The sequence below is a fragment of the Suillus paluster genome (assembly GCF_016628075.1).
Source record: "Suillus paluster strain FC165 chromosome Unknown EDB91scaffold_2, whole genome shotgun sequence".
Classification (NCBI taxonomy): domain Eukaryota; kingdom Fungi; phylum Basidiomycota; class Agaricomycetes; order Boletales; family Suillaceae; genus Suillus; species Suillus paluster.
Genome location: NW_024537562.1, coordinates 1,089,878 through 1,111,254, shown reverse-complemented (window position 1 = coordinate 1,111,254; position 21,377 = coordinate 1,089,878). Strand labels below are relative to the sequence as shown.

General features: G+C 49.3%; 9 protein-coding genes across 9 annotated transcripts; 4 read left to right on the top strand and 5 right to left on the bottom strand.

Moving 5' to 3' along the window:
• Nucleotides 1-95: 95 nt before the first annotated feature.
• On the top strand, nucleotides 96-2,351 carry EDB91DRAFT_1277270 (uncharacterized protein; the record flags this gene model as incomplete). The annotated part of the gene is made up of 2 exons (XM_041324674.1): nucleotides 96-313; nucleotides 365-2,351. The coding sequence occupies 2 exons, from the start codon at nucleotides 96-98 to the stop codon at nucleotides 2,145-2,147; spliced, it is 2,001 nt and encodes a 666-aa protein (XP_041183844.1). The 3' UTR covers nucleotides 2,148-2,351.
• EDB91DRAFT_1097460 (GTP-binding protein ypt5) lies at nucleotides 2,203-3,570 on the bottom strand. The gene is made up of 5 exons (XM_041317059.1): nucleotides 3,416-3,570; nucleotides 3,253-3,293; nucleotides 3,069-3,206; nucleotides 2,629-3,016; nucleotides 2,203-2,579 (listed from the first exon to the last, which is right to left on the bottom strand). The coding sequence occupies exons 1-5, from the start codon at nucleotides 3,474-3,476 to the stop codon at nucleotides 2,434-2,436; spliced, it is 774 nt and encodes a 257-aa protein (XP_041183843.1). The 5' UTR covers nucleotides 3,477-3,570; the 3' UTR covers nucleotides 2,203-2,433.
• A 1,756-nt stretch (nucleotides 3,571-5,326) lies between these two features.
• Nucleotides 5,327-8,294, top strand: EDB91DRAFT_274649 (uncharacterized protein). The gene is made up of 19 exons (XM_041326671.1): nucleotides 5,327-5,539; nucleotides 5,600-5,700; nucleotides 5,757-5,860; nucleotides 5,908-5,994; nucleotides 6,047-6,060; nucleotides 6,117-6,417; nucleotides 6,473-6,491; nucleotides 6,542-6,569; nucleotides 6,624-6,663; nucleotides 6,719-6,745; nucleotides 6,802-6,871; nucleotides 6,926-7,015; nucleotides 7,064-7,203; nucleotides 7,269-7,272; nucleotides 7,330-7,557; nucleotides 7,612-7,749; nucleotides 7,796-7,823; nucleotides 7,882-8,102; nucleotides 8,156-8,294. Exons 1-19 carry the CDS (start codon nucleotides 5,521-5,523, stop codon nucleotides 8,213-8,215), a joined length of 1,719 nt encoding a protein of 572 aa, XP_041183842.1. The 5' UTR covers nucleotides 5,327-5,520; the 3' UTR covers nucleotides 8,216-8,294.
• Nucleotides 8,295-8,372: 78 nt separating this feature from the next.
• Nucleotides 8,373-12,440, bottom strand: EDB91DRAFT_1242338 (uncharacterized protein; the record flags this gene model as incomplete). Its single annotated transcript, XM_041322176.1, has 4 exons — nucleotides 8,373-9,208; nucleotides 9,256-10,007; nucleotides 10,060-12,128; nucleotides 12,180-12,440. 4 exons carry the CDS (start codon nucleotides 12,438-12,440, stop codon nucleotides 8,373-8,375), a joined length of 3,918 nt encoding a protein of 1,305 aa, XP_041183841.1.
• A 142-nt stretch (nucleotides 12,441-12,582) lies between these two features.
• On the top strand, nucleotides 12,583-14,616 carry EDB91DRAFT_1097448 (uncharacterized protein). Its single transcript, XM_041317058.1, has 7 exons — nucleotides 12,583-13,043; nucleotides 13,095-13,194; nucleotides 13,244-13,395; nucleotides 13,446-13,771; nucleotides 13,822-14,104; nucleotides 14,159-14,245; nucleotides 14,300-14,616. The coding sequence occupies exons 1-7, from the start codon at nucleotides 12,623-12,625 to the stop codon at nucleotides 14,458-14,460; spliced, it is 1,530 nt and encodes a 509-aa protein (XP_041183840.1). The 5' UTR covers nucleotides 12,583-12,622; the 3' UTR covers nucleotides 14,461-14,616.
• A 225-nt stretch (nucleotides 14,617-14,841) lies between these two features.
• On the bottom strand, nucleotides 14,842-17,752 carry EDB91DRAFT_1326051 (D-lactate dehydrogenase cytochrome oxidoreductase; the record flags this gene model as incomplete). The annotated part of the gene is made up of 17 exons (XM_041325216.1): nucleotides 14,842-15,212; nucleotides 15,274-15,404; nucleotides 15,458-15,562; nucleotides 15,618-15,715; nucleotides 15,772-15,830; nucleotides 15,889-16,094; nucleotides 16,143-16,169; nucleotides 16,219-16,338; nucleotides 16,397-16,520; nucleotides 16,570-16,619; nucleotides 16,672-16,708; nucleotides 16,762-16,782; nucleotides 16,831-16,922; nucleotides 16,980-17,040; nucleotides 17,103-17,437; nucleotides 17,470-17,492; nucleotides 17,559-17,752. The coding sequence occupies 17 exons, from the start codon at nucleotides 17,750-17,752 to the stop codon at nucleotides 15,174-15,176; spliced, it is 1,722 nt and encodes a 573-aa protein (XP_041183839.1). The 3' UTR covers nucleotides 14,842-15,173.
• A 73-nt stretch (nucleotides 17,753-17,825) lies between these two features.
• On the bottom strand, nucleotides 17,826-18,725 carry EDB91DRAFT_1214481 (RNA polymerase I). The gene is made up of 3 exons (XM_041320798.1): nucleotides 18,604-18,725; nucleotides 18,280-18,541; nucleotides 17,826-18,141 (listed from the first exon to the last, which is right to left on the bottom strand). Exons 1-3 carry the CDS (start codon nucleotides 18,686-18,688, stop codon nucleotides 18,033-18,035), a joined length of 456 nt encoding a protein of 151 aa, XP_041183838.1. The 5' UTR covers nucleotides 18,689-18,725; the 3' UTR covers nucleotides 17,826-18,032.
• EDB91DRAFT_1097432 (uncharacterized protein) lies at nucleotides 18,726-19,705 on the top strand. The gene is made up of 3 exons (XM_041317057.1): nucleotides 18,726-19,019; nucleotides 19,053-19,221; nucleotides 19,263-19,705. Exons 1-3 carry the CDS (start codon nucleotides 18,821-18,823, stop codon nucleotides 19,594-19,596), a joined length of 702 nt encoding a protein of 233 aa, XP_041183837.1. The 5' UTR covers nucleotides 18,726-18,820; the 3' UTR covers nucleotides 19,597-19,705.
• A 314-nt stretch (nucleotides 19,706-20,019) lies between these two features.
• Nucleotides 20,020-21,327, bottom strand: EDB91DRAFT_1097430 (maintenance of mitochondrial morphology protein 1). Its single transcript, XM_041317056.1, has 5 exons — nucleotides 20,992-21,327; nucleotides 20,823-20,939; nucleotides 20,673-20,771; nucleotides 20,487-20,624; nucleotides 20,020-20,435 (listed from the first exon to the last, which is right to left on the bottom strand). Exons 1-5 carry the CDS (start codon nucleotides 21,244-21,246, stop codon nucleotides 20,160-20,162), a joined length of 885 nt encoding a protein of 294 aa, XP_041183836.1. The 5' UTR covers nucleotides 21,247-21,327; the 3' UTR covers nucleotides 20,020-20,159.
• Nucleotides 21,328-21,377: the final 50 nt, after the last annotated feature.

Genomic DNA, 21,377 nt, shown 5'->3' with positions numbered 1-21,377 from the left:
GACGGCCCACTAGTCTTGTTCTAGTCTCACCTTGGCTTCTAAGAGCTTCCACCATCGTTCTCAAAAGAAGAGAAGGGCAATCGGCCTCACCTTAGATGCCGTCCTACACGGCTCCCCCACCAAACTACTCTCCAGGGTCCCAGAATCCACCTGCGGCGGATGATGCCCTGATTTCTGGCCTTCAGATCTTCATCATCCCAGCCGCGGACACGTTGACCTTCCAGAAGGGCTATCTAGGAGCTGAAGGAGAGCGCGCCGCTATTGAAGGAGAGATCCATGTCAAGGGTGCGCAGCCAGGCCAATGGAAATATGTGTTAGTGCGGTCGCTTCTCATCTATCCCGAGTAACTCACTAGCGCAAACAGCACTGTGGCTCTTCGTGCCGTTGAATCTGCTTCTGGCCAGGAAATCGAGCTGGGCTCATCAGAGATAAATCTAGTCTCGTTCACGGGGACATCCGACTCGATGTCATCTTCAACGTCGTTCGCAATACCCCTAACATCCGATGCACCCCAGTGCATTCATACACCTCATTCATTACTGGAATACGCACTCACGGCGACTTTCCATCCTATAAACACGTCTGAGCCAGTTGTGTCAAGAAGGGTTGTCGTGCATACGCGACGCTACACTTCGCATTCTCATACTGTGGACACGCTGCCGGAGACCCACGTCCTGGAAAGTCCCTCCCATGTCGAAGTCCAAGTTCCTCGTACGATATTCCGGGCAGGAGAACCCATCCCAGTCTACATTACTGTGCCTCCACCGAGTAGGCAGCTTATGCTTCGTGAAGGACTTAGACTCCGAAACGTGAAAACCGAGATCGTCCGCATCGTGAGTATCAAAGGGCAAGATGATGGTGGTTACTTTGAATCTGGTACGCTTTATGGTTCATCCATAGCAGACTTGCAACCTCAGGATGGACCTTCATTGGTGGGACCTACTCCCTCTGCGGAAAAGCCTCCGATCACTTCTCCTGGATCGACTTATCGTACAGTAACTTCACGCTCAGGTGCATCTTGCAGATTTCACTCCTCTCGACCTGTTCGGCTCCGTTTCATCTTGCATCAGGCTTCGCCATCCGCGTCGCCAGTAGATTATCAGAGGAGTTTGCCAGAGGGCGACTACAGCAACATTGACAACGATTTGCAATGCACTTCCATCACTCAATCTACCCTCCTACATTCAGTCTCTTTCCTTCTAAACATCCACATTTCATTCGTGGACACGACCAATAGAACGGAACGGCTCACGACTGTCCCCATCCCGTTAACTATCATTCCACCACCAGCACCGCTGCCTGAAGTTGAAGAATGGATTGACGCTGCATATCAGAAGAAGCATGATCGTCCGCCTTTGAGGACAGTCCGTCAAGAAGATTCGGAGCCTTCAATTCCCATATATCAGGAAGGAGAAGCGGGTCCAAGCTACACTCAGAGCGGTGCCCCGCCCCCTTTTGAAGACCGCGACATACCGCCTCCACCTTTCTTTCATTCTATGCCTTCTACATCCAATGCTCCACCAAGCTTCCAGGAGTCCGAGTCTGAAATATTCATTTCTTCAGACACGACAGACCAGGAGGCACTTCTACCCACGGAACTCACTATCGTCGGCGAGGGTATTTTGTTTGGATTCACTGCATCAGAGCAGTTTGATGGTCATTCGGACACTATGCACCGCTCGTCTACTCCGCCCCCTTCGGTGGAAATGGCAGAGCGAGATACAGATGTGACAGGATTTGCTGACATCGGGCAATCCGTCCCAGTCTTCGAAGCTCTGAACATCGTCTTAGACGATTCTCACGCACCCCGCTCTGGAGGTGAACTCCCTCCTCCACCGCCTGCGATGGATGATCCGTCAGACCCGCCTCCTTCAATTGATTCCGATTTCAGGTCGCCCACGGTCCGGGTACCCGTGCAATCCCACTCACCTCCCCTCGCTCATCAGTCATACAGTCAAGCCCCCGCGACTCGTGATTCTCTACACCCTCCCAGTGATATCCTACATCATTCTTCCCCTCATGGTCATGCGCCACCGCCTTATCTTGTTCCTGGCAGTGATCATGACCAAGAGGAACATGTGACACGACCACCTCCGTATATGGATTTAGTCCCTTCTTCGTCATTTTTGAATAGCTCAATTCACTAAATGGACTTTATTACCATTCCAACGTGTGCACCTCTTAGAACTTACTTTTGTCATCAAGTGTACCCTGCTGCAAAGTGTATTTATAAGTTAGCTTCAAACAGTACCAAGTCCAACATTTGTGTTGCAGATGAATTATAAAAGCAAATTACATATGAATGACCAAGGCAACAGTAGCCACGTAGATGGCAAACACTGGGGACGTATGAGGGGAATAACAGGTGTACTGATAGAAGCGAAATAATCGCGAAGTTGAAGTGTACAGTCCAAATAATACTCAGCGGCACACTCAACAGTTGCATGCGTCTTTCTTCGACTGTTGCTCCTCGAGGTTCACTTCCTGTCTGGCCCCTCCAGTTCGTCCACCTGCGCCGCCAGATCGACCTGCGGCACCTCGTGTTGAAGCCAGGATGTGCTCGATAGGTATCTTCTTCGCTGAATTTTATCTTAAGCGTGAGCTCTACATCGAGTGTAGCGGGCGTACCTATCTCTGTAAATATCTCGACGATACCCTCACCAGTCTTAGCACTAGTCTCAAAGAACAGCAAGCCAGCCTCAGTAGCGTAGGCCTGAGCCTCCTCACGTGGCACCTGTCGCAAACTCTCTGGCTCGCCACCACTAGCGCTAGGAGTCTCCCCGGGCGAGACTGTAGCATCATCGGCCTCATCTTCAGATTCGGATGATGGAGTGGACCCAGATGACGAAGGAGATGTTTGTACGAGATCAACTTTGTTGCCAGCCAATGCGATGACGATGTTGGGATTTGCTTGTCTTTGAAGCTCCTTCACCCATGACTTCGCCTTCTCTAAACTCGATGCTTTCGTTACGTCGTAAACGACCACTGCGGCTTGAGCATTACGATAATACATGGGCTACATGCACGAATCAGAGCGGATAGTGAACAAAGCGGTGCTCGGGACCTACAGCAAGAGAGTGGAAACGTTCCTGGCCAGCAGTATCCCAAATCTCGTAACGGAGGACGCGGTCTTCGAGGCGGCATTTCTGAGTCAAAAATGCAGCACCAATGGTGGGCTCCTTGTTTGCTTGGAATTCATTCGAAACCTGGAAAATGGTTTAGTGGTGGCCAACATGTGAAAAGATCACCCACAAAACGGAGGACTACCGAAGATTTGCCAACAGCAGCCTCGCCTGTAGATGCGTATTAGTCCTCATTCGTTGGCGTGGATTCGAGCGAAGGCGGATAGTATAAGAAGCCAGTTTGATAGCGAGTGCGAATCATGGCATTTTTAGTGGTAGCAAAGAACGCTTACCGAGAAGAACCAGCTTGACCTGGACAGACCTGTCCACGGAGCCTGAAGCAGCGTCAGCCATTGCTATCGGGTCGAAGTTGTAAGGAAATATAGACACAAGGCAAACAGGCGGGAACAACTCAGTGTGCTGCGTTTCCTGGCTTTGTTTACGTTTGTATTCAAATCTCCCATAGCCCATCATGAGAAACGCATACTATGTAACATAGTTTCATCAAAGTACTAGGGCGCATAACTAAACAAGGCCAGGTGTGCACATATGTCCCATGTCCCATTTCCACTTCTCCTTCCCGCTGGAAAACAATAGGGCAAGTAAAAGAGACACCGTATCCACTCCATCTTGCAAATGGTGTGGAACTCGAGCTCACCGATAACTAGTCGTTTATCGCTCTTCGAGGCCGCGGAATACCAGAACATTTTTATTTGGTAGGTCCCGGTAGGTCCAGTCCATGCTCAGCAGAAACATATGTTCCATCAGGGTCGCTGTATACTGTAGCTACGTGGCGACGTGGGGGAAGATGTCTGCAACAAACCTGTGCCCAGAGTCGAGGTTAAAGCACCGGCAGTAGTATGGTATAGTGCGAACGGCATTTGGGAAGGCGTCGGTCTGCGTTCAAGAGGCTGTTCATACATCGTAGGGCTGCTCTCCATCTTTGGTTATTTAACGTGCGAGTGTCTCTGAGCAGTAGTGCTTTAAAGCCCCTGTTATTTCTGAGCATCTGTACAGCCGCGAGCTGCGATGCAAAGAAGGGGCCATGATTGTTGTCAAATCGTTCGGGTCGCGATGAAATCAGGGACATACTTTTGGCGGGACGCAGCTTTCTTCCAAGGATGCTTGTCTGTAGCCAGGTCCTGCATTTTGTCGTCCATAACACCATGGCCTCAACCAGTGTGGATGTCCACTCCCAGGTTTCTCAGCCCTGCTCCCGAAATCAAGGATGTCAGTCGGCGTTCCCATAGAGCCCGACGGCACAGGCCCACGAACGACCTGATCGAACTTCAGGTTCGGTCTCGTTGAGAAAGAACGTCTCAAAGAACGTCACAATCACTATTGTTCGCACAAGAGGACTGCCCAGTGAGGACGAATCCTATTGCGTTATAAAGATAGACTTTGTGGCACCGTTGACAGCTGGTACGCCGTTGAGTGCCTGAGCGTCAGGGTCCATCTTGCCGTCGTCAGTAACATACGGACATGTAGTCCAAGCTGGAAAGCATAGTTCGGGCAAATGAGCAGTGGAATATGATAACGTGCGTTATAGAAGGCATGGCATCTTCCTTTCTTGTGTTTGTACGTGTCTACATCAGCTTTCGATGTACCACTGACAACCCTTTCGACGCCGATGTTCCAGAAACAACAGCAGTCGAAGAAGCAGAACGAGAAGTTAGGATAGGGAGGGATGGCGTTCCTGATACCATTGACATCATAGCAGTGGGACCCAGTACTAAGCTACAGCTGTGGGTATGAATCGATATAGGGTCTACGACCCCAATAAATTTAATTTTGAAAAATGTCTGTTTAAGGCAGCTTATATAAGTAACACTGGTGAGACTCAACGCAGGAGCTCCATCTTGCTTCAACTCGATAGACCGAGCTCATCGATAACTAGTCGTTTATCACTCCTCGGGACTGCAGGGGAATGCGGTACGGTGGTCAAATTATAAACTATAGTGAGCGTGACCACAATATTTGCATCTCATGAAATAACGCAGGATCTTCCGTAGGAAATCAAGAATCAACGGTGGGCCACCGTGGTCACTCGGAAGAGTTTTCCCTATTTGTGACGAAATTACACGTTTAATGGGGAACTTCGAGCAGTTGAATTGAATTTATTAGAACTTCCTACTCTATAGAAGCTACTCGCCAGAGAGACACCGTGTATATAAATATTGCCAAAATGGGCATGAAGTGATATCTGTACGTAACCTTGGGTGTGAACTCACTTTATAATAAGCCGAGAGTTCAGCTTAATTATAAGGCGTCGGCGCCATTTCAGCAGGTACTATCACTGCCAGGCCCTTCTAACACAAGCAGTGGGTTGTATTCAAAGACTTTCCCGTCTAGTCCTTATTCACAGGGAATTCAAAGTTTCTGCAAACACTCGGCCAGTATGGTTGCCGGCGCATTGGGTGTGTTCTACGAACGAGCCTCTATAGAGCAGAGCTAACGCGCTAGACACGGAAACTCAGATACTACAGGCTTCCAGCCAACCCAGGAGAGTATACCCCCTCCAAATGTGAACTACCAGCAGAAACCAGTCCTCGGTCTTGCCCCCAATGTACATCCTCTTGTGAGCAACTTCTCCGCAACATTCCGTGTCTCTTTACTCACCAGAATTCCAATTAGAACCCCTTCCCCTTCATTCTTCGTGCCGCATCTGTATACCCAGATAAACTCGCCATTGCACACCCTGATGTGAAACATCCTGTGTTCTATACCTATGCCGTTTGGTAGGGCTACCGTGCTTCGTCGAGACCTAGTCTGACAGCAGCATTAGGGCTCAGCGCATTCAGAACCTGGCGTATGCTCTCATACAAGCGGGCATCCGCCCAGGTGACCGCGTTGCAGTCATAACACCCAATGCGTGAGTTATATTGCATCATGCACTTCGCTGGTCTCACACAGAAGCGCGAAAGCCCCTTGATTGCAGGTATAGTCTCCTTTTTGTTCCACCGCCTATGCGGCAATGACGAACATCCCGAGTAGATGCTCACTTTGGCGTTCTCGCTGCTCGTGCTATCATTACGCCCGTAAACACCCGCCTCACACCCCCTGAAGTCTCATATATCCTGGAACACAGTGGATCCAAGCTCATCCTCATTGATCGAGACTTCACACATCTCATTGGGAACACTAATATTCCTGTCATTGTTTGTCATGACACAGGCAGAGTGGGCGACCCATACGAAAGCTTCCTTAGTGCAGGTAGAGTATTCAGCGTAGAAAAGGGGTGGGCTGGCTTGGACGTTGAGCCCGACGAGAACGTTGGTGCAGTGTTGTGCTACACGTGAGTAACATCTCTATTGTGGAACTTGACCAAGAAATGAACGCATTTCTACAAGGTCGGGAACTACAGGTCGTGTATGATTTGCCTTTGTCAGTGGTTCAAAGCAATCACTTATTATACATAGCCGAAGGGTGTCCTGACTACGCTGCGCGGTATGTTCTGTCAACTTACTCCACTTTACTTGGCTGATGCTATTGTTCAATCAGGCTCTTACTTAGCAGCAATAGGGAATGTTGTCGAGGGGCAGTGCGTGCATTGTCTTGCTGTATCCTTCTGGCAGGCTCACCAGTGAGATTTACAGGATAAATCGTGAGTCGACGTACCTGTGGTAAGTTCCATGTTACACAATTGCGTAAACAATTGAGAATACAACGAAAAATGTAGGATTCTTCCAATGTTCCACGCAGCTGGTTGGACGTACCCATGGGCAAATGTCTTCGCATGCGCGACACAGGTGCGCAGAATGTCATATTTATGACCACGCACCATCTTACCTTTCTGGACCTAGATAACTATGCGAACTGTCGACTACCCGCTTATCTGGAAGCACCTCCTGAATTCTGGGGTAACTCACTACTGTGGTGCACCGACTGTTCAGGTTTGTGCGTTAGACAGGGAATTGAATTTGTCTGATATGCATCGATAGATCGGAATTGTGAATGACCCCGCTGCTAGACCTCTCCCTCGTACTATATCTGCGGTTATTGCAGGGGCTGCACCCACCGCTCAACTCATTGCCCAGCTCGAGCAAAAGGGAATCAAACCTGTACATGTATACGGGCTGACGTACGGTCTAGTATAGCATCATTGCAAATATCTAAGCTGATTTGTTCTTCTACGCATCTTCACAGTGAGGTACGTAGTTCGTTGCCACATCTGGAAAAATGACGATCCTGAACCCGCTTCTGGAAGACATACGGACCCATCACGCGCTGCTATGATCAACCACACTGGAAGACGCTTACTATAGAACAACGCGCAAAGCTGATGGCTCGCCAAGGTCAAAGCTTCGCCACTGCGCAAGACGCACGCGTAGCGTATCCTCCACGACACGAAAACGATGAAGAAATTCGTGACGTCCCAAAAGACGGACTCACAGTGGGCGAGGTCCTTATGCGCGGGAACATTGTCATGAAGGAGGTGTGTTTCTCACTCGTTGGGCCAAGTCCCGTAATCATTTTAGTTGTTTATTAGTACTTCCGCGACCCGGAAGCCACGCGCAAGGCTTTCCAGGGTGGCCACTTCCACTCGGGTGATCTAGCCGTCTGGCATCCCGATGGTGTCATACAGGTCGTTGACAGAAGCAAAGACCTGATCATTTCTGGAGGCGAGGTGAATATACGTCTTTGCAGTGATTCAACTTGCTAACCCGAAGCAGAATGCATCAAGTTTGGCCATAGAACTAGGCAAGTATCTTCCCATTCCAATCACTGCCATGTTGTGCATACTGAACGAAGTACGCAGAGCTTTCGAGCCATCCACATGTTTTAGAAGTGACAGTCGTCGCCCGTACACACCCCAAGTGGGGTGAACGTCCCATGGCTTTCGTCATTCTTCGTCCAGAGCACAGCTCCACATGGAAAGACAATCATGACGACTTTGCCGCTGAGCTGGTCAGCCACGCTCGGGCCCGTTTGCCTGGCTTTGCGTGCCCAGAATGGGTGCACATAGTGGACGAATTACCCGTCAGTCATATGCATAACATCCGCATCCTGCTGGACGCTCATAAAACTTACAGAAAACATCTACTGGGAAGATCCTCAAGACGAACCTTCGCAAAATAGTTGCTAAATTGTGATCTTTATGATCTAATAGTGATAATTGCGAGGTATAGTTAATAGGTATTTGTACATACTTATGCTCGATTTTGCCATATAAGAAGGGTATGAGTGAGTGAAACAACAGTCGAGTACAAATGTCGCAAGGTCTATGTGGGCATGATGAGTTCAAAACGGTCACGACAAATCGGGACATAGTCGCAGTATCCGGAATGCACCAGTATTGCGTTCGCATAGATAGACCTCATCTCCCTTACGCCCAAGGAAGAGTACCTCGTCAGTGTTCTCAGCATCTCCATCTGTGCCATGGAACTCCGACCTCGCAGGAGATTTTCCAGCCGAATGGCTTGGCTTCCTCCCAAGGTAGCCTGACGCTTTGGTTTTAGACGACAGGGCTGCAGCACCTGATGTGGAAGAAGTGATAGGAGTGCCTATCTTCCAAACGAAGGGTCCGCGTCTGTTAATATTTGATGGCGGCGGTGCGAATTGAGGCAGCAGGGTACGTGACTCATCCGCAGGTTTGAGCAACGCGTCACCGAAATCCATCGCTTCCAATCCTCCTTGCCGCATGGCCACGAGGACAGAACGGTCTTTGACGTCAAAAGCCTCCACGCGCTTCACGTCTCCCATGCGGGGGATCACTTTGGAGTCGTCATCATTGTCCACGCTCCAGACAAAGCGGCCTTTGAGAACAGCCCGACCACGAGCATCGACTATGGACGTGCTGTGCCCGCCACGCGAAGAGAAGAACAATGCAGGAGGACCAAAATGTCGAGGCTGGACGAGAAGAGATATTGGGTGTAAGAGGGGTTTAGCAGCATCTGATGAAGGAGCGGTATGCTGGGTTGCCGATGGCGGAGGTGCGGACCGGAATGGATGGGCAGGATCAACGCACTGCTGTCTCAAATCCTTGAGCAACATAAACTCTTTATCATCCTCTTTTCGAACTGGTAGATCTGGGGGAAGCAACCCATCCTTGTACCACGCTTGCATGAGGGTCGCTTTCCACGGCCCTGACTCTGATTGAGCATGTATTTCATAAAGTGACGTATTGACATACCGTGGACGACTCCTTTCGGATCGCGGTAAAACCATCTCGAAGGCGGTGCTGGTGCTGGCATGGGTAGGCCAGGAGGTGAAAATTGGATGGATGCTAGGTCAACATTGGCATTACCTTGAGCATCAGGTTCGTGCTCGGCGCGGTAGTCAAGGAAGTCGGGGTATGTCGGTGGAATGATGTAGTCATCAGCAATGGTTGCTAAAGGCAACTTTGGCGCATAGGACAACTGTTGGAAGGTGGTATACGGTCCAAGAGGAGCGGAAGCTAATGCTACGAGCTCTTCAGCGTGTGCAAGGGCAGATCCATGGGCACTACCAGTCGGGGTGTGTGATTGAGATTGTGCGTCTGGGAGATTAGCATTGGAATTATTCCTAGAAGGATCATCGCCGGCTGGTAATGAAAGTCGATTGCTGATACTGATGTTGGTATCCTCGTCATCCTGTGCAGGCGGGTCTGTGTCAAAGACATCTGGCTGACCCGAGCGTATTTCTCGAACTCTTCGCCGAGCTGCACGTCGCTCGGCTCGACCAATTCGAACCTCGCGAACTCTTACTGTGGCGGGTTCCAACCCAAAGACGTTTTGAGAAAAGACAAGAAAAACTTCGACAAGGTCGTCACCCTGGAGCTGGAGTTCCAAAGAACGCGGTGAGTCGGGAAGGATAAAAGTACGAGAAAGGCCCAGGGCTGTTCGATACGTCCCGGCAAAAAGCTCAACCTTTTCGCCATTATCACCGCAAAGGATAGCCAGGAAGCTGTTCAAGCTCTCCATAAATATATGAACCCCGGGAAGGTCTGAATACACACCTCTTTTTCTGCGTCTCCACGGCCTTAATGATAAGGGAGCCTTTCGTTCCCGGTAGCTTCACATAGTCCAGCTTTGGTGGAGGCAGTGGTGTTGCAGGAGTTTGTGATCCACCCCTCTTTTCGGCCTCCGAACCTGTAAGTACCAGCATAGGAGGGCGATCGTCAGACCTCCTGGAACTGAACGCATTGCTAATAATTCGAGGAATAAGGCGGGAATGGGAAGGTGTCGGATGTGGAGCAGCAGTCGGTGGGGGTAGTCGGGTGGAGGCATGAGAGACGCTATGTCCTCCTGACGTCGAAGGGCGAGGAGCAAGCTGAGGCGGTTCCGAGGGACGTGAACGTGTCGAAAGCGAACGTGTCAGCGGCCTTTCTTCAATCTCGGGTAATACTATTGTGGGAGTTGTTGGAGATGTGGGGGATCCCAGGGGAGTATCGTACATAACAGGGACATTAGAGCGGCCGGCATCGTACGAACCACTGCCGTTGAAGAGGCCAGCCAGTACTGACCACCTCCTTCTCCGCCTTTCAGGACGACTCGCAATGCTTGGGCGGCCCAGTGAAGAGCTACCATCCTCCAATACAGAACTGAGCGGCACGCCATCCTCCGTAACCGTAGCAGATGAAGTTGCCCCAATCATAATGGGTGCTTGTGGTCTCATTGACCCTGCTGGTGGGAGATCGGGAGCTCTACTCTCTAAAAGGGCCTGAGCAAGCGTTATACGGTCCAGTGTACCACTCGCACCGTCATCGTCGTCGTCATCTAGGTCGATGTCTGGAGGTGGTATTTGAGGTGGCTGATCAGCTGAAGCGGGCGTGGGAGGTGTTGTGCGAATGTTGGGTGGCGAACTCTGCAAGGCTTGACGAATGGTCAACAGGGTTGGAGATGGTTCAGGGGCTTGAGCTAGTGTCATGTTCGGTTGGGCCAGAGTTAGATCCAAGTTCGCAGGACGATTCCTTCGGTTAGAATACGTGGCTTGACTGCGCACAGGAAGTGGCGTTGAACCAGGATCTATGGTATCGCTCAGGCGGGGTGGGGGCATAGCGCTAGTGCGTTCATCCAAAGCTTGACTACCGCTTGCACCTGCAGTTAGCATATCTATAGCTTCGTCGTCGTCACTTCCCTCAAGCCAATTTGCATTCTTGGCCATTGGGTCTCCCTGTTCTGTACTGCCCAGATTGGGTAGGGAGGGAACGGGGGGGACGACGACGTGAGAAAGGGACGAGCGACGAGACCTTGAGAGATTTATTGAAATAGTGGATGCCTGTGGCTGCAAATGGGGTCGGGTAGTTTCTATTATTGCAGAATAAGGAGGGGGCTGGTCGATCGGCTGGCAGGGGGTTGTCGGTTTGAGGGTGGGGGGCCTGGGCATTTTCTGGGGTGTGGACGCGGGAGTAGTCGTGAATGAGGACTTCCTAGGGGTCTTTGTTACCTGACGTGCCAATGGCTTTACTTTTGGCTCTGTTGAATCACGTTGAACCGGACTGGAGCTGCCTGAACCGACTTTCTTTGACTCCTCCCTTCTGGACTTTTCGCGTTCTCTGCGAGTCTCGACCTCCATACGCCACTCTACGGCTTTTTTGACCTCTTCTAGAGCATAAACACGAACGCCGTCTCGTCTGCCTGCTATGGCTACTAATACACCGCGATGTTCCATGACTACGACGCTCTTAAAACTGACCCTGCGCACCAGTGCGTAAGGGTGAGGGGCGGGTGGAGATATGAGAGGAAGGACATCGAGTCCTTGTGCATGACAAAGGAGAAGGTAGTGGGGAGCCATAAAAGTTCCACTTGTTGGAGGAGTAGTAAAATGTGAAGGGGAAAGATCTGAAGTAACGACTGATAAGGAGAGACCAAGCTCTCTTAAAGTTGGAGGAGAAAGTGAAGGTGGTGGTGTAAGTGGTCGGGCCGGTGTGGGGGATGGAGATCTGGATATAGAATCGGATTGAACTGGGTCAGGTGACTGAGGCCTATCGTCTCGAGGAGAAGTTCTAGAGGATGACGGGGTAATAGTGTCCCTCCGGTGAATTAAATTTGACCAAAAACCAGAAATACGATTAGAGGGACGCGCCTAATAGGAGGTTGAGTAAAGTCAGACTAGAAAGTAATAATTGTAACTTACCTCCAAGACTGAGCGGCGGTTATTTCGGATTGAAGTTGATCTATCGATATTAGTGATCAACCTATTATTTGGTTCGGATATTGGTTCTGCGGCTATTGCAGGGATTGCAGGAGATTGACTAGCTGGCAAGTTTGCATGATCCTCTGGTTCTTGAGTTGTCGTGGGAAGAGAAGGTGTAGGCTGTAAGACCGGGGTTGTAGTGAGCTTTACTGATAAATCTTGTACCCCAGTTGAAGGGTCGCCTGGGAGAGGGTCGACCATGAGACAGACCTGGCTGAGTCAATGCCAGCAAAGTGAGTGAGACTATAAGAGAAGGAAAGAAACTACCTCCGATCCCGTTCACTAAACTTATCCCACGCCACATCACTAATAAGTGTGAATAGTCTTTATTTTTAAGTAAAATATAGACAGGTCATCCGTACGTCCCTTCCTCGACCTTCACAATGCTACATCTTAATCGTTCAATACGGAATTCAGCGTTTAATCCTCGTAGATGGGCTCATAACATTCCTACCTTTTCTCATTTAAACGCGGTCAATGAAGAAGATATCGCACACTTTTCAAACATACTCGCACCCACGTCTATACTCTCAACCCTTCAATCAGTCTCCACCCCCGCAGATGATATTGCCCCATACAATGTAGACTGGATGGGAAAGTACCACGGTCAAGCAAACTCTGTTCTTCGCCCCCGAACTACACAGCAAGTCAGTGAAATTGTCAAGTATTGCGCTCACCGTAAAATTGGCATAGTCCCACAAGGCGGTAATACTGGTCTAGTCGGTGGTGGTATTTCTCTCCAGAAAGAGATTGTCCTCAGCTTGGGCGCAATGAACTCTGTTCGCTCCTTTGATCCCGTGTCCGGTATTTAATCTCGTACCTTGTATCTTATTACAATTCGGACCGTCCTTCCAGGTATTCTCGTGGCAGATGCTGGTTGCATTCTCCAATCTCTGAGTGAATACATTGCACCTCACAATCACATCATGCCCCTTGACCTCGGTGCAAAGGGAAGGTGTGTACTATTACTCTTCATGAGGTCAACTAAACGGACCCTTTTCAAGCTGTCAGATCGGTGGCAATATATCAACCAATGCAGGTGGTCTTCGACTCCTTCGTTACGGCTCACTGCATGGAACGGTCCTCGGACTCGAAGTAGTTCTCCCGGATGGTACAATCCTCGACCAGTTATCCACCCTGCGCAAGGATAATACCGGTGACTTAAAGTTTGACACATCATTAAGTTCTCCCGCTTACTTACGATAGGCTACGACCTTAAACAGCTCTTCATTGGCGGAGAGGGTACACTCGGTATCGTAACCGGTGTCTCCATCCTCACACCCCCTGCACCCCAGGCCACCAATAACATCTTCTTGGCATTACCACGCTTTGAAAATGTCCTACCACTCTTCCAAACTGTCAAACGCCAACTCGGAGAAATCATGTCCGCTTTCGAGTACATCGACCGCACCGCTTACGACATGGGTCTCCAGCACGGCCTTGGCCCTTTGCTTAGCCCAGACGAAGTTGGCGACTCCCAAATCTTTGTACTCGTTGAAACAAGCGGTGGGAACCAAGATCACGACTTAGAGGTGCCGTTAATTTCCTCGTGCCCGGCGTGCGAATTAATACTTCAATCCAGAAACTCAACAATCTTCTCGAGAACTTGTTAACCGCTGACGAACCCCTCATTAACACTGGTGTTCTTTCTCAGTCGCCCACTCAATTTAACTCGATATGGGCTCTGCGTGAAGGCTTGACCGAGTGTGTTCAGAAGGAAGGCAAACCATACAAATACGACGTTTCTGTTCCCCTTGCCGACTTCCAGAAGGTCGTCGATACTATTCGGGAGCGCTTGATTTCGAAAGGGCTGTATGGGGACCATGCGATTTCCAAAGTCATGGGATACGGCCATGTTGGTGACGGTACTATCCTCTCACGGACTCATTCTAAATGACTTTGCACTCATTCCTTCGTAGGAAACTTGCACCTGAACGTAATCGCCAAGCATGGGTACCGCCCGGAGCTTGAGGCAGCACTGGAGCCTTTCATTTATGAACTTGTTGGTGCGTATCGCCTCTCCCAAAGAGTCCCTAGTGTGGCTGTTGACGTGTATTCAGCTTCTCACAAGGGCTCGGTGTCTGCGGAGCACGGCATTGGATCCATGAAGAGGGATGCACTGCATTACTCCAAGAGCGATGTCAGCATTGACTGGATGAGGAAAATCAAGCAGGTCTTTGATCCTTTGAATATCATGAACCCCGGCAAGGTTCTTCCTTAGAGCCAGAGTTTATATCACGCCGATACGATCCGTTGACGTGACTTCACGCATCAAACTATCACTTACCACGACTGTCACGATGAGTAGACGTAGCTATGCCATTTACATTTACTAGGGTATATTAAGTCGCAATGGATCTTTTGTGTTTCGCATTTATGAGAAGTAGCGCTTCCAATGATTCTCAAATGAACTAGGTTGCTGGCGGTCACAACTCATACGCCTTATCTGATAATAATTGTCCTCTTGAAGAACCCCGCAGTGCGGTTCTGAGGACATTCCCAGCGGCGATCCAACCAGGGTGCGGTGATGAGGTCCCCACTGCCTTCCCACTGCCAGTCCTCGGAGTTGGAGTCACGTGGGGAGTTCCCGGAGCGGATCTGACGAAGGCGACAACTTTGATAGGCTAATGTCCTTGGTGGATATCTCACGTCAACCTTCCCTGACAGGTGGCTGCCAAACCCAAATGTATCACGGGAGGCGACAGAGCAATCAAAGGACGACATCGACGCATATGTAAAGCCTATTAGATCGGCTGTATGTACAGTACGCCCCTTTGGCAGTGCTTGTCTCACAAAGTTGTGAATATGGAATATTAGACGACGTACGTATAAGCCAAGAAAAATGCTGTAAGTTGTCTTCGGAGTTGCCTTATGTAAAAGTATTCATGTCACTGGTCATCGAAGTCATTTCTACTATTGTAAGAACGGAGCGTTTTATTTATGTAATTTATCCTTGGGATCTTCCGGGTACAACTATAACACAATTAGCGCCGTCCTACTTCTTCAACGGACCGTCACAAAATGAATCGCGCACCTTTCCGGGATTGAACAGGTTCAGGGGATCGATGGCATTCTTGACAATTTTCATCAGTTCCACGGTGTCTTCGCCCAGTTCCTCGGCAAGGTACTCTGTTTTGCCTACCCCAACACCGTGTTCGCCCGTGCCTGAAGAGAAAAAGGATTAAAGACAACACGACCGAGGCACAAGGGTCACTTACATGTTCCGTCCATCTGAATAGCGCGGTGGACCAATCTGTGAACTGCCGCGCTGACACTCTGCAGTTCTTCTTTGTCTTTGAATAAAATGAGTGCGTGGAAGTTACCTGCATGACCCAATTACATATACAGAATAAACAAATTCCATTTCAACACCCTTACCGTCACCAACGTGCCCAACGATAGTCGATTTCAAACCAGCTCTGGCAAGATCTTCTTTAGTTTCATATACTAGCTGCGGGAGCCGAGACACCGGTACGCTGTTGATTAACCCACGTCATACATATCATTGAAAATTAAAACCAGGAGGACCGACCATACATCTGTCGTCCAACACTTTGCACCAGGGTGCGCTGCCAACGTTGAGAAAAGAGCCTAAGATTCAATGAATGATTGTCACATTATCACGCCAAAACAATGGTCGTTTACATACATATTTTCGATTCTCCCACATCTCACCTGCTTCCTCCTCTGTCGTCGCGAATTCAAATCGAGTGCTGCCATGACGTTGTACGATCTCTTGGACGACATTTGAGGTATCGCGAATAGATTCGGGGGATCCTTGGATCTTGAAGAAGAGAGTGTCCTGTACTGGGTACGGATCATCAACAACCCCAGCAGCGTTGATGGCCGCCATCACTGAAAGCACTTGAGGTAACGTCGAAGACATGAAACACGTCTACTCACTGTGATCATCCAGGAGCTCCACGCATTCTAGAAGGAATGTTTCAGCGAATGGAATAAAATATAACTTGCTACTGACGTATGTGGGAGCCGTATGGAGTATTAAGTATCTGCTGAACAGCGCTGACCGCTTTTTCGACGTCCGGGAACTGCGCCATTGCAACCTTGGTAGGTACTCGTGGAGCCAATCTCAAAGTAGCTAAAACAGCAAGTATTGAAATCAGAATGCTGTCTCGAAGACGGAGTGCTCGATTTACCCTCTGTGACTATTCCAAGCGTTCCTTCCGCACCAATGAAGAGTTTAGTCGTATCGAAGCCAGCGGAAGACTTGCGCGCCCGCCGGCGTGTCTTGATCACTTTCCCAGATGGAAGGACAACCGTCTGATACCGACTTGGCCAAACCTCTCTTCAGAAGACTTGATGGACTCACAACATTGAGGAACCATTCCGCTTTAGCTGTCCCATATCTGACCGCATTCGCTATCCCGGGGTAAATATATGCAGGACTAGCACAGCAGAAGAAGGCACCAACTTCCTGAACATCCTGTACCAATCATCCCGCCGATGGTCTATAGCGAGTCATGATTCGTCTTTGAAGTACTCGCAATGCAGAAAGGCTTACAGCTCCAGGCCCTGGGTCAAGCTGTTAAAAGTCAAAGTGAATCTACGAGCCCTGGATAAATGTGCGCACAGGGAAGAACAGAGGAATACCCCTGTCTTTCAGCGTATTGTTTATGTCTTCCCACTTTGCTCCAGACTGACATCGCAGATCACCATCAGCTTCTATAGACAGTCCCGTGAGTATTGGTATTGGAACGAAGCATAAACATGGAGTCACACCATTGATTTCCAAAATGTGATTCATTGCAGACAGGTCAAGGCATATACTACCTGAAGGAAACTAACCGTCATCATTAGCCTCATCCAAGCCCAAGTAGTGAAAGATGACTGGTTGAGGCTTACACCACTGAAATGACCCTCTAAACTCGTGGCGCCGCTGTATGCAGTGATAGGAACTCTGTACTTGCGAGAGATATTGACAACTTTCACCACGTCCTCCGTGCTATGTGCTATGACCACAACAGAGTGAGGACAACTCGGGTGGTATGAGTTTTCGGAGGAGCCATGTACTTGGAGGGAATCTGGGCTTGTCTGAACGCGACTCTTGTCTGGGAGGGCATCACGTAGTTCCTCGATTGCTTTCCGAACGTCTTCGGGAGACCCATAGGTGTGGGTTGAGGATGAGGAACTCCCGAACACGTCAATTGTCCCTCCTGTACCACTTACATTGGATGATTCTTCGGGACCACTTCTCTTGTGGTGTGCATACGCAAGCTCCCCAACCTCAGATGCCTGGGCGCTGGTAGCACCAGCTTCTAGTCTTGCTGGTATCAGCCCGTATTCGCGGTACTGGAGGACATAAAGCTTGTCCCAATCGCGAGCAAAGAACCCAGCACAAACTTTCCGACGCGAAGAACATCATCCTGCGTGGTACGAGACGTTGAGTAATGATATCTTGTTCTGGAGCTGCGGAGTGTTGCATTGCAGCTTGGTCGCAACGAAAGATGGCGACCCCTCGCTGCGACTCGGACTCTCGTAGAAAGAGGGAACATGATGTGCTAGGTGAAAGGTAGACAAACGTAAAACAGTCCTCGGGACTCCCACAACACCATGCGGAATCATCAAATATAAGTATGGTCGGATATTTGTCGGATATATGGGTCAGAATCAAATCCAACTGTCATGGTGTAACACTACAGTTAAACTTTCTTACAGCCGTAGAAGTACATCGCGTACTTAGTTCAACGGGGGTGACCACTGGTGGTTGTGCATTAGAATGCATCATAATGGGGGCTTTAGATGTGAAGTACTTTGTACGAATATCCGCGACGATCATTTTCTGAGTAGTACGTACACGGGATCACCGAGAACCACATTGGTCAAGTGACGATACGAGCCAGTTATTGATAACAAAAGTCCACCGAATGACGCATAGGCCGTGCTACACAGTACAGAGTATGAGCGAGAGCCAGTCGACGGCAAACATGCAAGTAACTTACACAATATCAGGAGGATCCGGTATCAAACTTATATACCTGCAAGAATGACAAGTAAATTCAAACCCCTGGAATGGCAAGACAGAGAGAGCCGCACCTTCCCATACATTACATAGTCATAATCTTCTTCCAAGCCTCTCCTTCCTTTGCCATCTGGTCTCCATACATCTCTATCTTTGTCTTCACCGTCTTCACCATCTGCAGCGGGCGCACCGCCGTCTCGTGACAGTGACGAAGCAAGGGCCATTGCGAAGCTGTCCCCATTCACTAGAGGGAAGAGTTCGATATTATAGTCAAGCGTCAAGTCCATATCATAGTTCTTTGAACGAGCATATAACCGAGATACTAGTTGTACATAGCACGCGTCAATCACAGGTAAAAAGTGATGCGCATGAGCAAATCCGGACCTCGATCGAATTTTTTGCCATCCTTATCGATGGCATCAGTCGTAAAAATGTCGTCAAAAACGATACTAGATGAGGTTGAAGCCATCGGCAATAGAAGGATCGTTTTGTGTTTGGATGAGTATCGGAACTTCGGAAGGAAGCTTTTACTACTTGCTTATAACCGTACTATTTGGGATATCCGCGACCCCTGTTTCGCTGCTTCGGTGTGCTTATAGACATGTTTGTCGTGCGCAGGAGCGATACCCTACGCTCTATCTGTTCGGGAACTCGCAGAGCATTACGAGTTAGACATTCGTCGACATTTGCTGTCCGGAAACCACCCAAGCACGCACCGCGAGAGGCGCCAACGCCTTTGGTTTTTTGTTCAGCATCACATTGGGATTTAGGAAAACGGAATAAGTGGGTGTTCTGCTGCCGTTTTCCAACCTGAACCTTATGCGACACAATAGCAACTCCAGAGTTCGCTTCGATGCTCGCGGAGAAAGGTTACACCTGCATTGAAGTCGATTTCGGACCACCTGGTGAGGGCGAAAAGTCCTCGGGTTCACAGAATCTCATGGATAGCTTGAGTGGAGGTATGTTCGTTCTCCTTATTCAACGAGTATTACTACACATCATGTCGGCTTCAGAGCTGAAAGCCAACTTGCGCCTTTCGACAGTCCCTTTCCACCTGTAATCTTCGCGCGAGGCTTTGCTTCTCTCATCACACAGACATATATATCGTCCCACCCAGCACAGGGAATATTTCTTATTTCCCCTCCACTATCAAACGCGACATTGTTTCCTAGCGTTCTTCCCACTCCGCTAGGAGAGTTTGACTACGAACTCAAGTTCCCCGTCGCAGTTATGGCCCGTCCAGCAGAAATGGTTCAGCTAAGGAAGTATAGTCGGTTGGGTCAGGATGAATTTGTCGATTTAATTGAACTTGACAACTTGGAAGGTCGCGATGCTTTCCTGAGAATAGAGCAATGGTTAGACGAACTGGGAATCTAGTATCCTAGATACATCATATCTCTTTGTTCTCCTTCTTACTGTGGCCGTTGCACTTCATTGCCTCTGATCTGCTTTTAGACACAACCTGCGGAAGAGCCGGACACACGCGAATTTTTGTCAATGCAAACACGAGAGCGCCAGATAGCAGAAGATGAATGTGTAAGATGGGTGGTCTTGCAATCACTCAAAAAAAGACGCGGGTCGCAGAATCAATGTTGATGAGAATGTAAGAAGTTACGCCGGGGGGCGGCTTGAGGAACGCTGGCCCCCAGTGCTTTGTCGATTTATCTCTGACGGAAGCTCTACCTCGTGTGCTGTTACTGTTAATTAGGCCTCCTCATCACCATTCCCAATTTGAAGGGGTTGTGTTTGACTGTAGACGAATGTACGTAAATTTACTCAGTGAACCTCGAAATCGACAGAGCCTAGCACACCCTTGAGTTTATATCGGCAATTATAACTTGAGTTGTTGGTATAAGTACAGTTGACAGTGATCTATAACGTACGAACGAGTGGAATGATTACGCGTTGTAGAGTAGCACGGAGAAATGTCCCCTCCGCCATCAGTCCTGCTCATTGCAAGCAGCCTGTTCTTTTTCCACTTCATGTTGAGCGGTAGCTAAGCTTCCTACACCAGGAAGGACGACTTTCCATGTTCCTCGGAGGGCGAGCACTCTCCTGACCTGACATTCAATCAACTCATGAAGTTTGGGCACGTCCCTGAGCATAGCTCGACTGCCCATGAGCGATGTTGTCTTCAGATTAAGAATAAAGTCTTGCGGCAATGATATGGTCAAAACGGGGGCTGCTGATGCAGGGGATGGCGGAACCAAGGTAACCTGTATACATCATGACCTCCTGCTACAGAGGAGAAACTAAAAATAACTTACTTTTGATTCGAAGAGAGATAATGATATTGTGAGTGAAACAGGGAGCCGGGCAAACGAAGACATGGGGTAGTTGAATAAATAGGACGTGGATAATGAGATGGAAATGGTGTCCGAATATGACATGTCAAATTCAATCGTCTGTCTGTCTGGTGAGAGAGTTCCGTGCAAAGACAGCTTGAAACTAACCGGTAGGGAGGGGTCCCCAGCGTTGTTATTCATGACCCGTGCATTGGACAACTTGGGGGCGGATATTCCTAGGTCCACGGAATGCACTGTGATATGGTCCTAATGTAGTTGTGAGTTATGGACAAGACGTTACAGGCATACTGGACTTACCAGAAACCCGCGGGGACGTATTTCATTCGCATGATCCTCGATTTTCCGACGGGCGACCTCGATTCCATCATATCCAGTCATGTTGTCCTGAAGCTTAGCTCTGTACACCTCCACGACCTAATACTGCATGAGACTGATCGGGAACCGTCCAGAAGCACTGACAACAGACCTGCCTTGCGAGTATATTGAACCAATGGGCTGACTCTTTCTCTTGAGCACTGTCTGTATCCTCCTCCACATCCTGATGCCACGAAGGGTCTGTTTTTGACAGAGGGTGGAATGGGATAGTTTCCGTTTCACTTTCGGGCGGGATGAAAAAGAGGTATTTGAGGACAAGGGCGAGGAGAACCAATATTGAAAGTTGACCTAAGACGAGGCCCTGAGTAAAAGTGGGAGTGAGGGAGAAGATATAATTGTTTCCCATATTGGATGAGCGTCGAAGGCGAGCTCGCTGACTTCAGGGAAAGCGCTGGTTGGCATATGTATGCAGTGTTTCAAATTGGCAGGAAGCCTCGGATGCTCTTGTTTATGTACTTACCCGGTTCTGTATACACT

Excerpts from the sequence above, each read along its gene's own strand:
- EDB91DRAFT_1097460 (XM_041317059.1), bottom strand. The coding sequence starts at position 3,476 with ATGGCTGACGCTGCTTCAGGCTCCGTGGACAGGTCTGTCCAGGTCAAG. Across the intron at positions 3,207-3,252 it reads CTTCGGTAGTCCTCCGTTTT|GTTTCGAATGAATTCCAAGC; the intron begins GTGGGTGATCTT and ends ACCATTTTCCAG. Across the intron at positions 3,017-3,068 it reads AACGTTTCCACTCTCTTGCT|CCCATGTATTATCGTAATGC; the intron begins GTAGGTCCCGAG and ends TCGTGCATGTAG.
- EDB91DRAFT_274649 (XM_041326671.1), top strand. Across the intron at positions 6,746-6,801 it reads CGTGAGTCGACGTACCTGTG|GATTCTTCCAATGTTCCACG; the intron begins GTAAGTTCCATG and ends CGAAAAATGTAG. Across the intron at positions 8,103-8,155 it reads ACATAGTGGACGAATTACCC|AAAACATCTACTGGGAAGAT; the intron begins GTCAGTCATATG and ends TAAAACTTACAG.
- EDB91DRAFT_1097448 (XM_041317058.1), top strand. The coding sequence starts at position 12,623 with ATGCTACATCTTAATCGTTCAATACGGAATTCAGCGTTTAATCCTCGT. Across the intron at positions 13,044-13,094 it reads CTCCTTTGATCCCGTGTCCG|GTATTCTCGTGGCAGATGCT; the intron begins GTATTTAATCTC and ends CCGTCCTTCCAG. Across the intron at positions 13,195-13,243 it reads GACCTCGGTGCAAAGGGAAG|CTGTCAGATCGGTGGCAATA; the intron begins GTGTGTACTATT and ends ACCCTTTTCAAG.
- EDB91DRAFT_1214481 (XM_041320798.1), bottom strand. The coding sequence starts at position 18,688 with ATGGCTTCAACCTCATCTAGTATCGTTTTTGACGACATTTTTACGACT. Across the intron at positions 18,542-18,603 it reads TGGCAAAAAATTCGATCGAG|TATCTCGGTTATATGCTCGT; the intron begins GTCCGGATTTGC and ends ATGTACAACTAG. Across the intron at positions 18,142-18,279 it reads GGGAAGGTGCGGCTCTCTCT|CACGGCCTATGCGTCATTCG; the intron begins GTCTTGCCATTC and ends TGTACTGTGTAG.
- EDB91DRAFT_1097432 (XM_041317057.1), top strand. The coding sequence starts at position 18,821 with ATGTTTGTCGTGCGCAGGAGCGATACCCTACGCTCTATCTGTTCGGGA. Across the intron at positions 19,020-19,052 it reads TAAGTGGGTGTTCTGCTGCC|CAACTCCAGAGTTCGCTTCG; the intron begins GTTTTCCAACCT and ends GCGACACAATAG. Across the intron at positions 19,222-19,262 it reads CGAGTATTACTACACATCAT|TCCCTTTCCACCTGTAATCT; the intron begins GTCGGCTTCAGA and ends GCCTTTCGACAG.
- EDB91DRAFT_1097430 (XM_041317056.1), bottom strand. The coding sequence starts at position 21,246 with ATGGGAAACAATTATATCTTCTCCCTCACTCCCACTTTTACTCAGGGC. Across the intron at positions 20,772-20,822 it reads TACGTCCCCGCGGGTTTCTG|GACCATATCACAGTGCATTC; the intron begins GTAAGTCCAGTA and ends CAACTACATTAG. Across the intron at positions 20,625-20,672 it reads CTGGGGACCCCTCCCTACCG|ACGATTGAATTTGACATGTC; the intron begins GTTAGTTTCAAG and ends CCAGACAGACAG.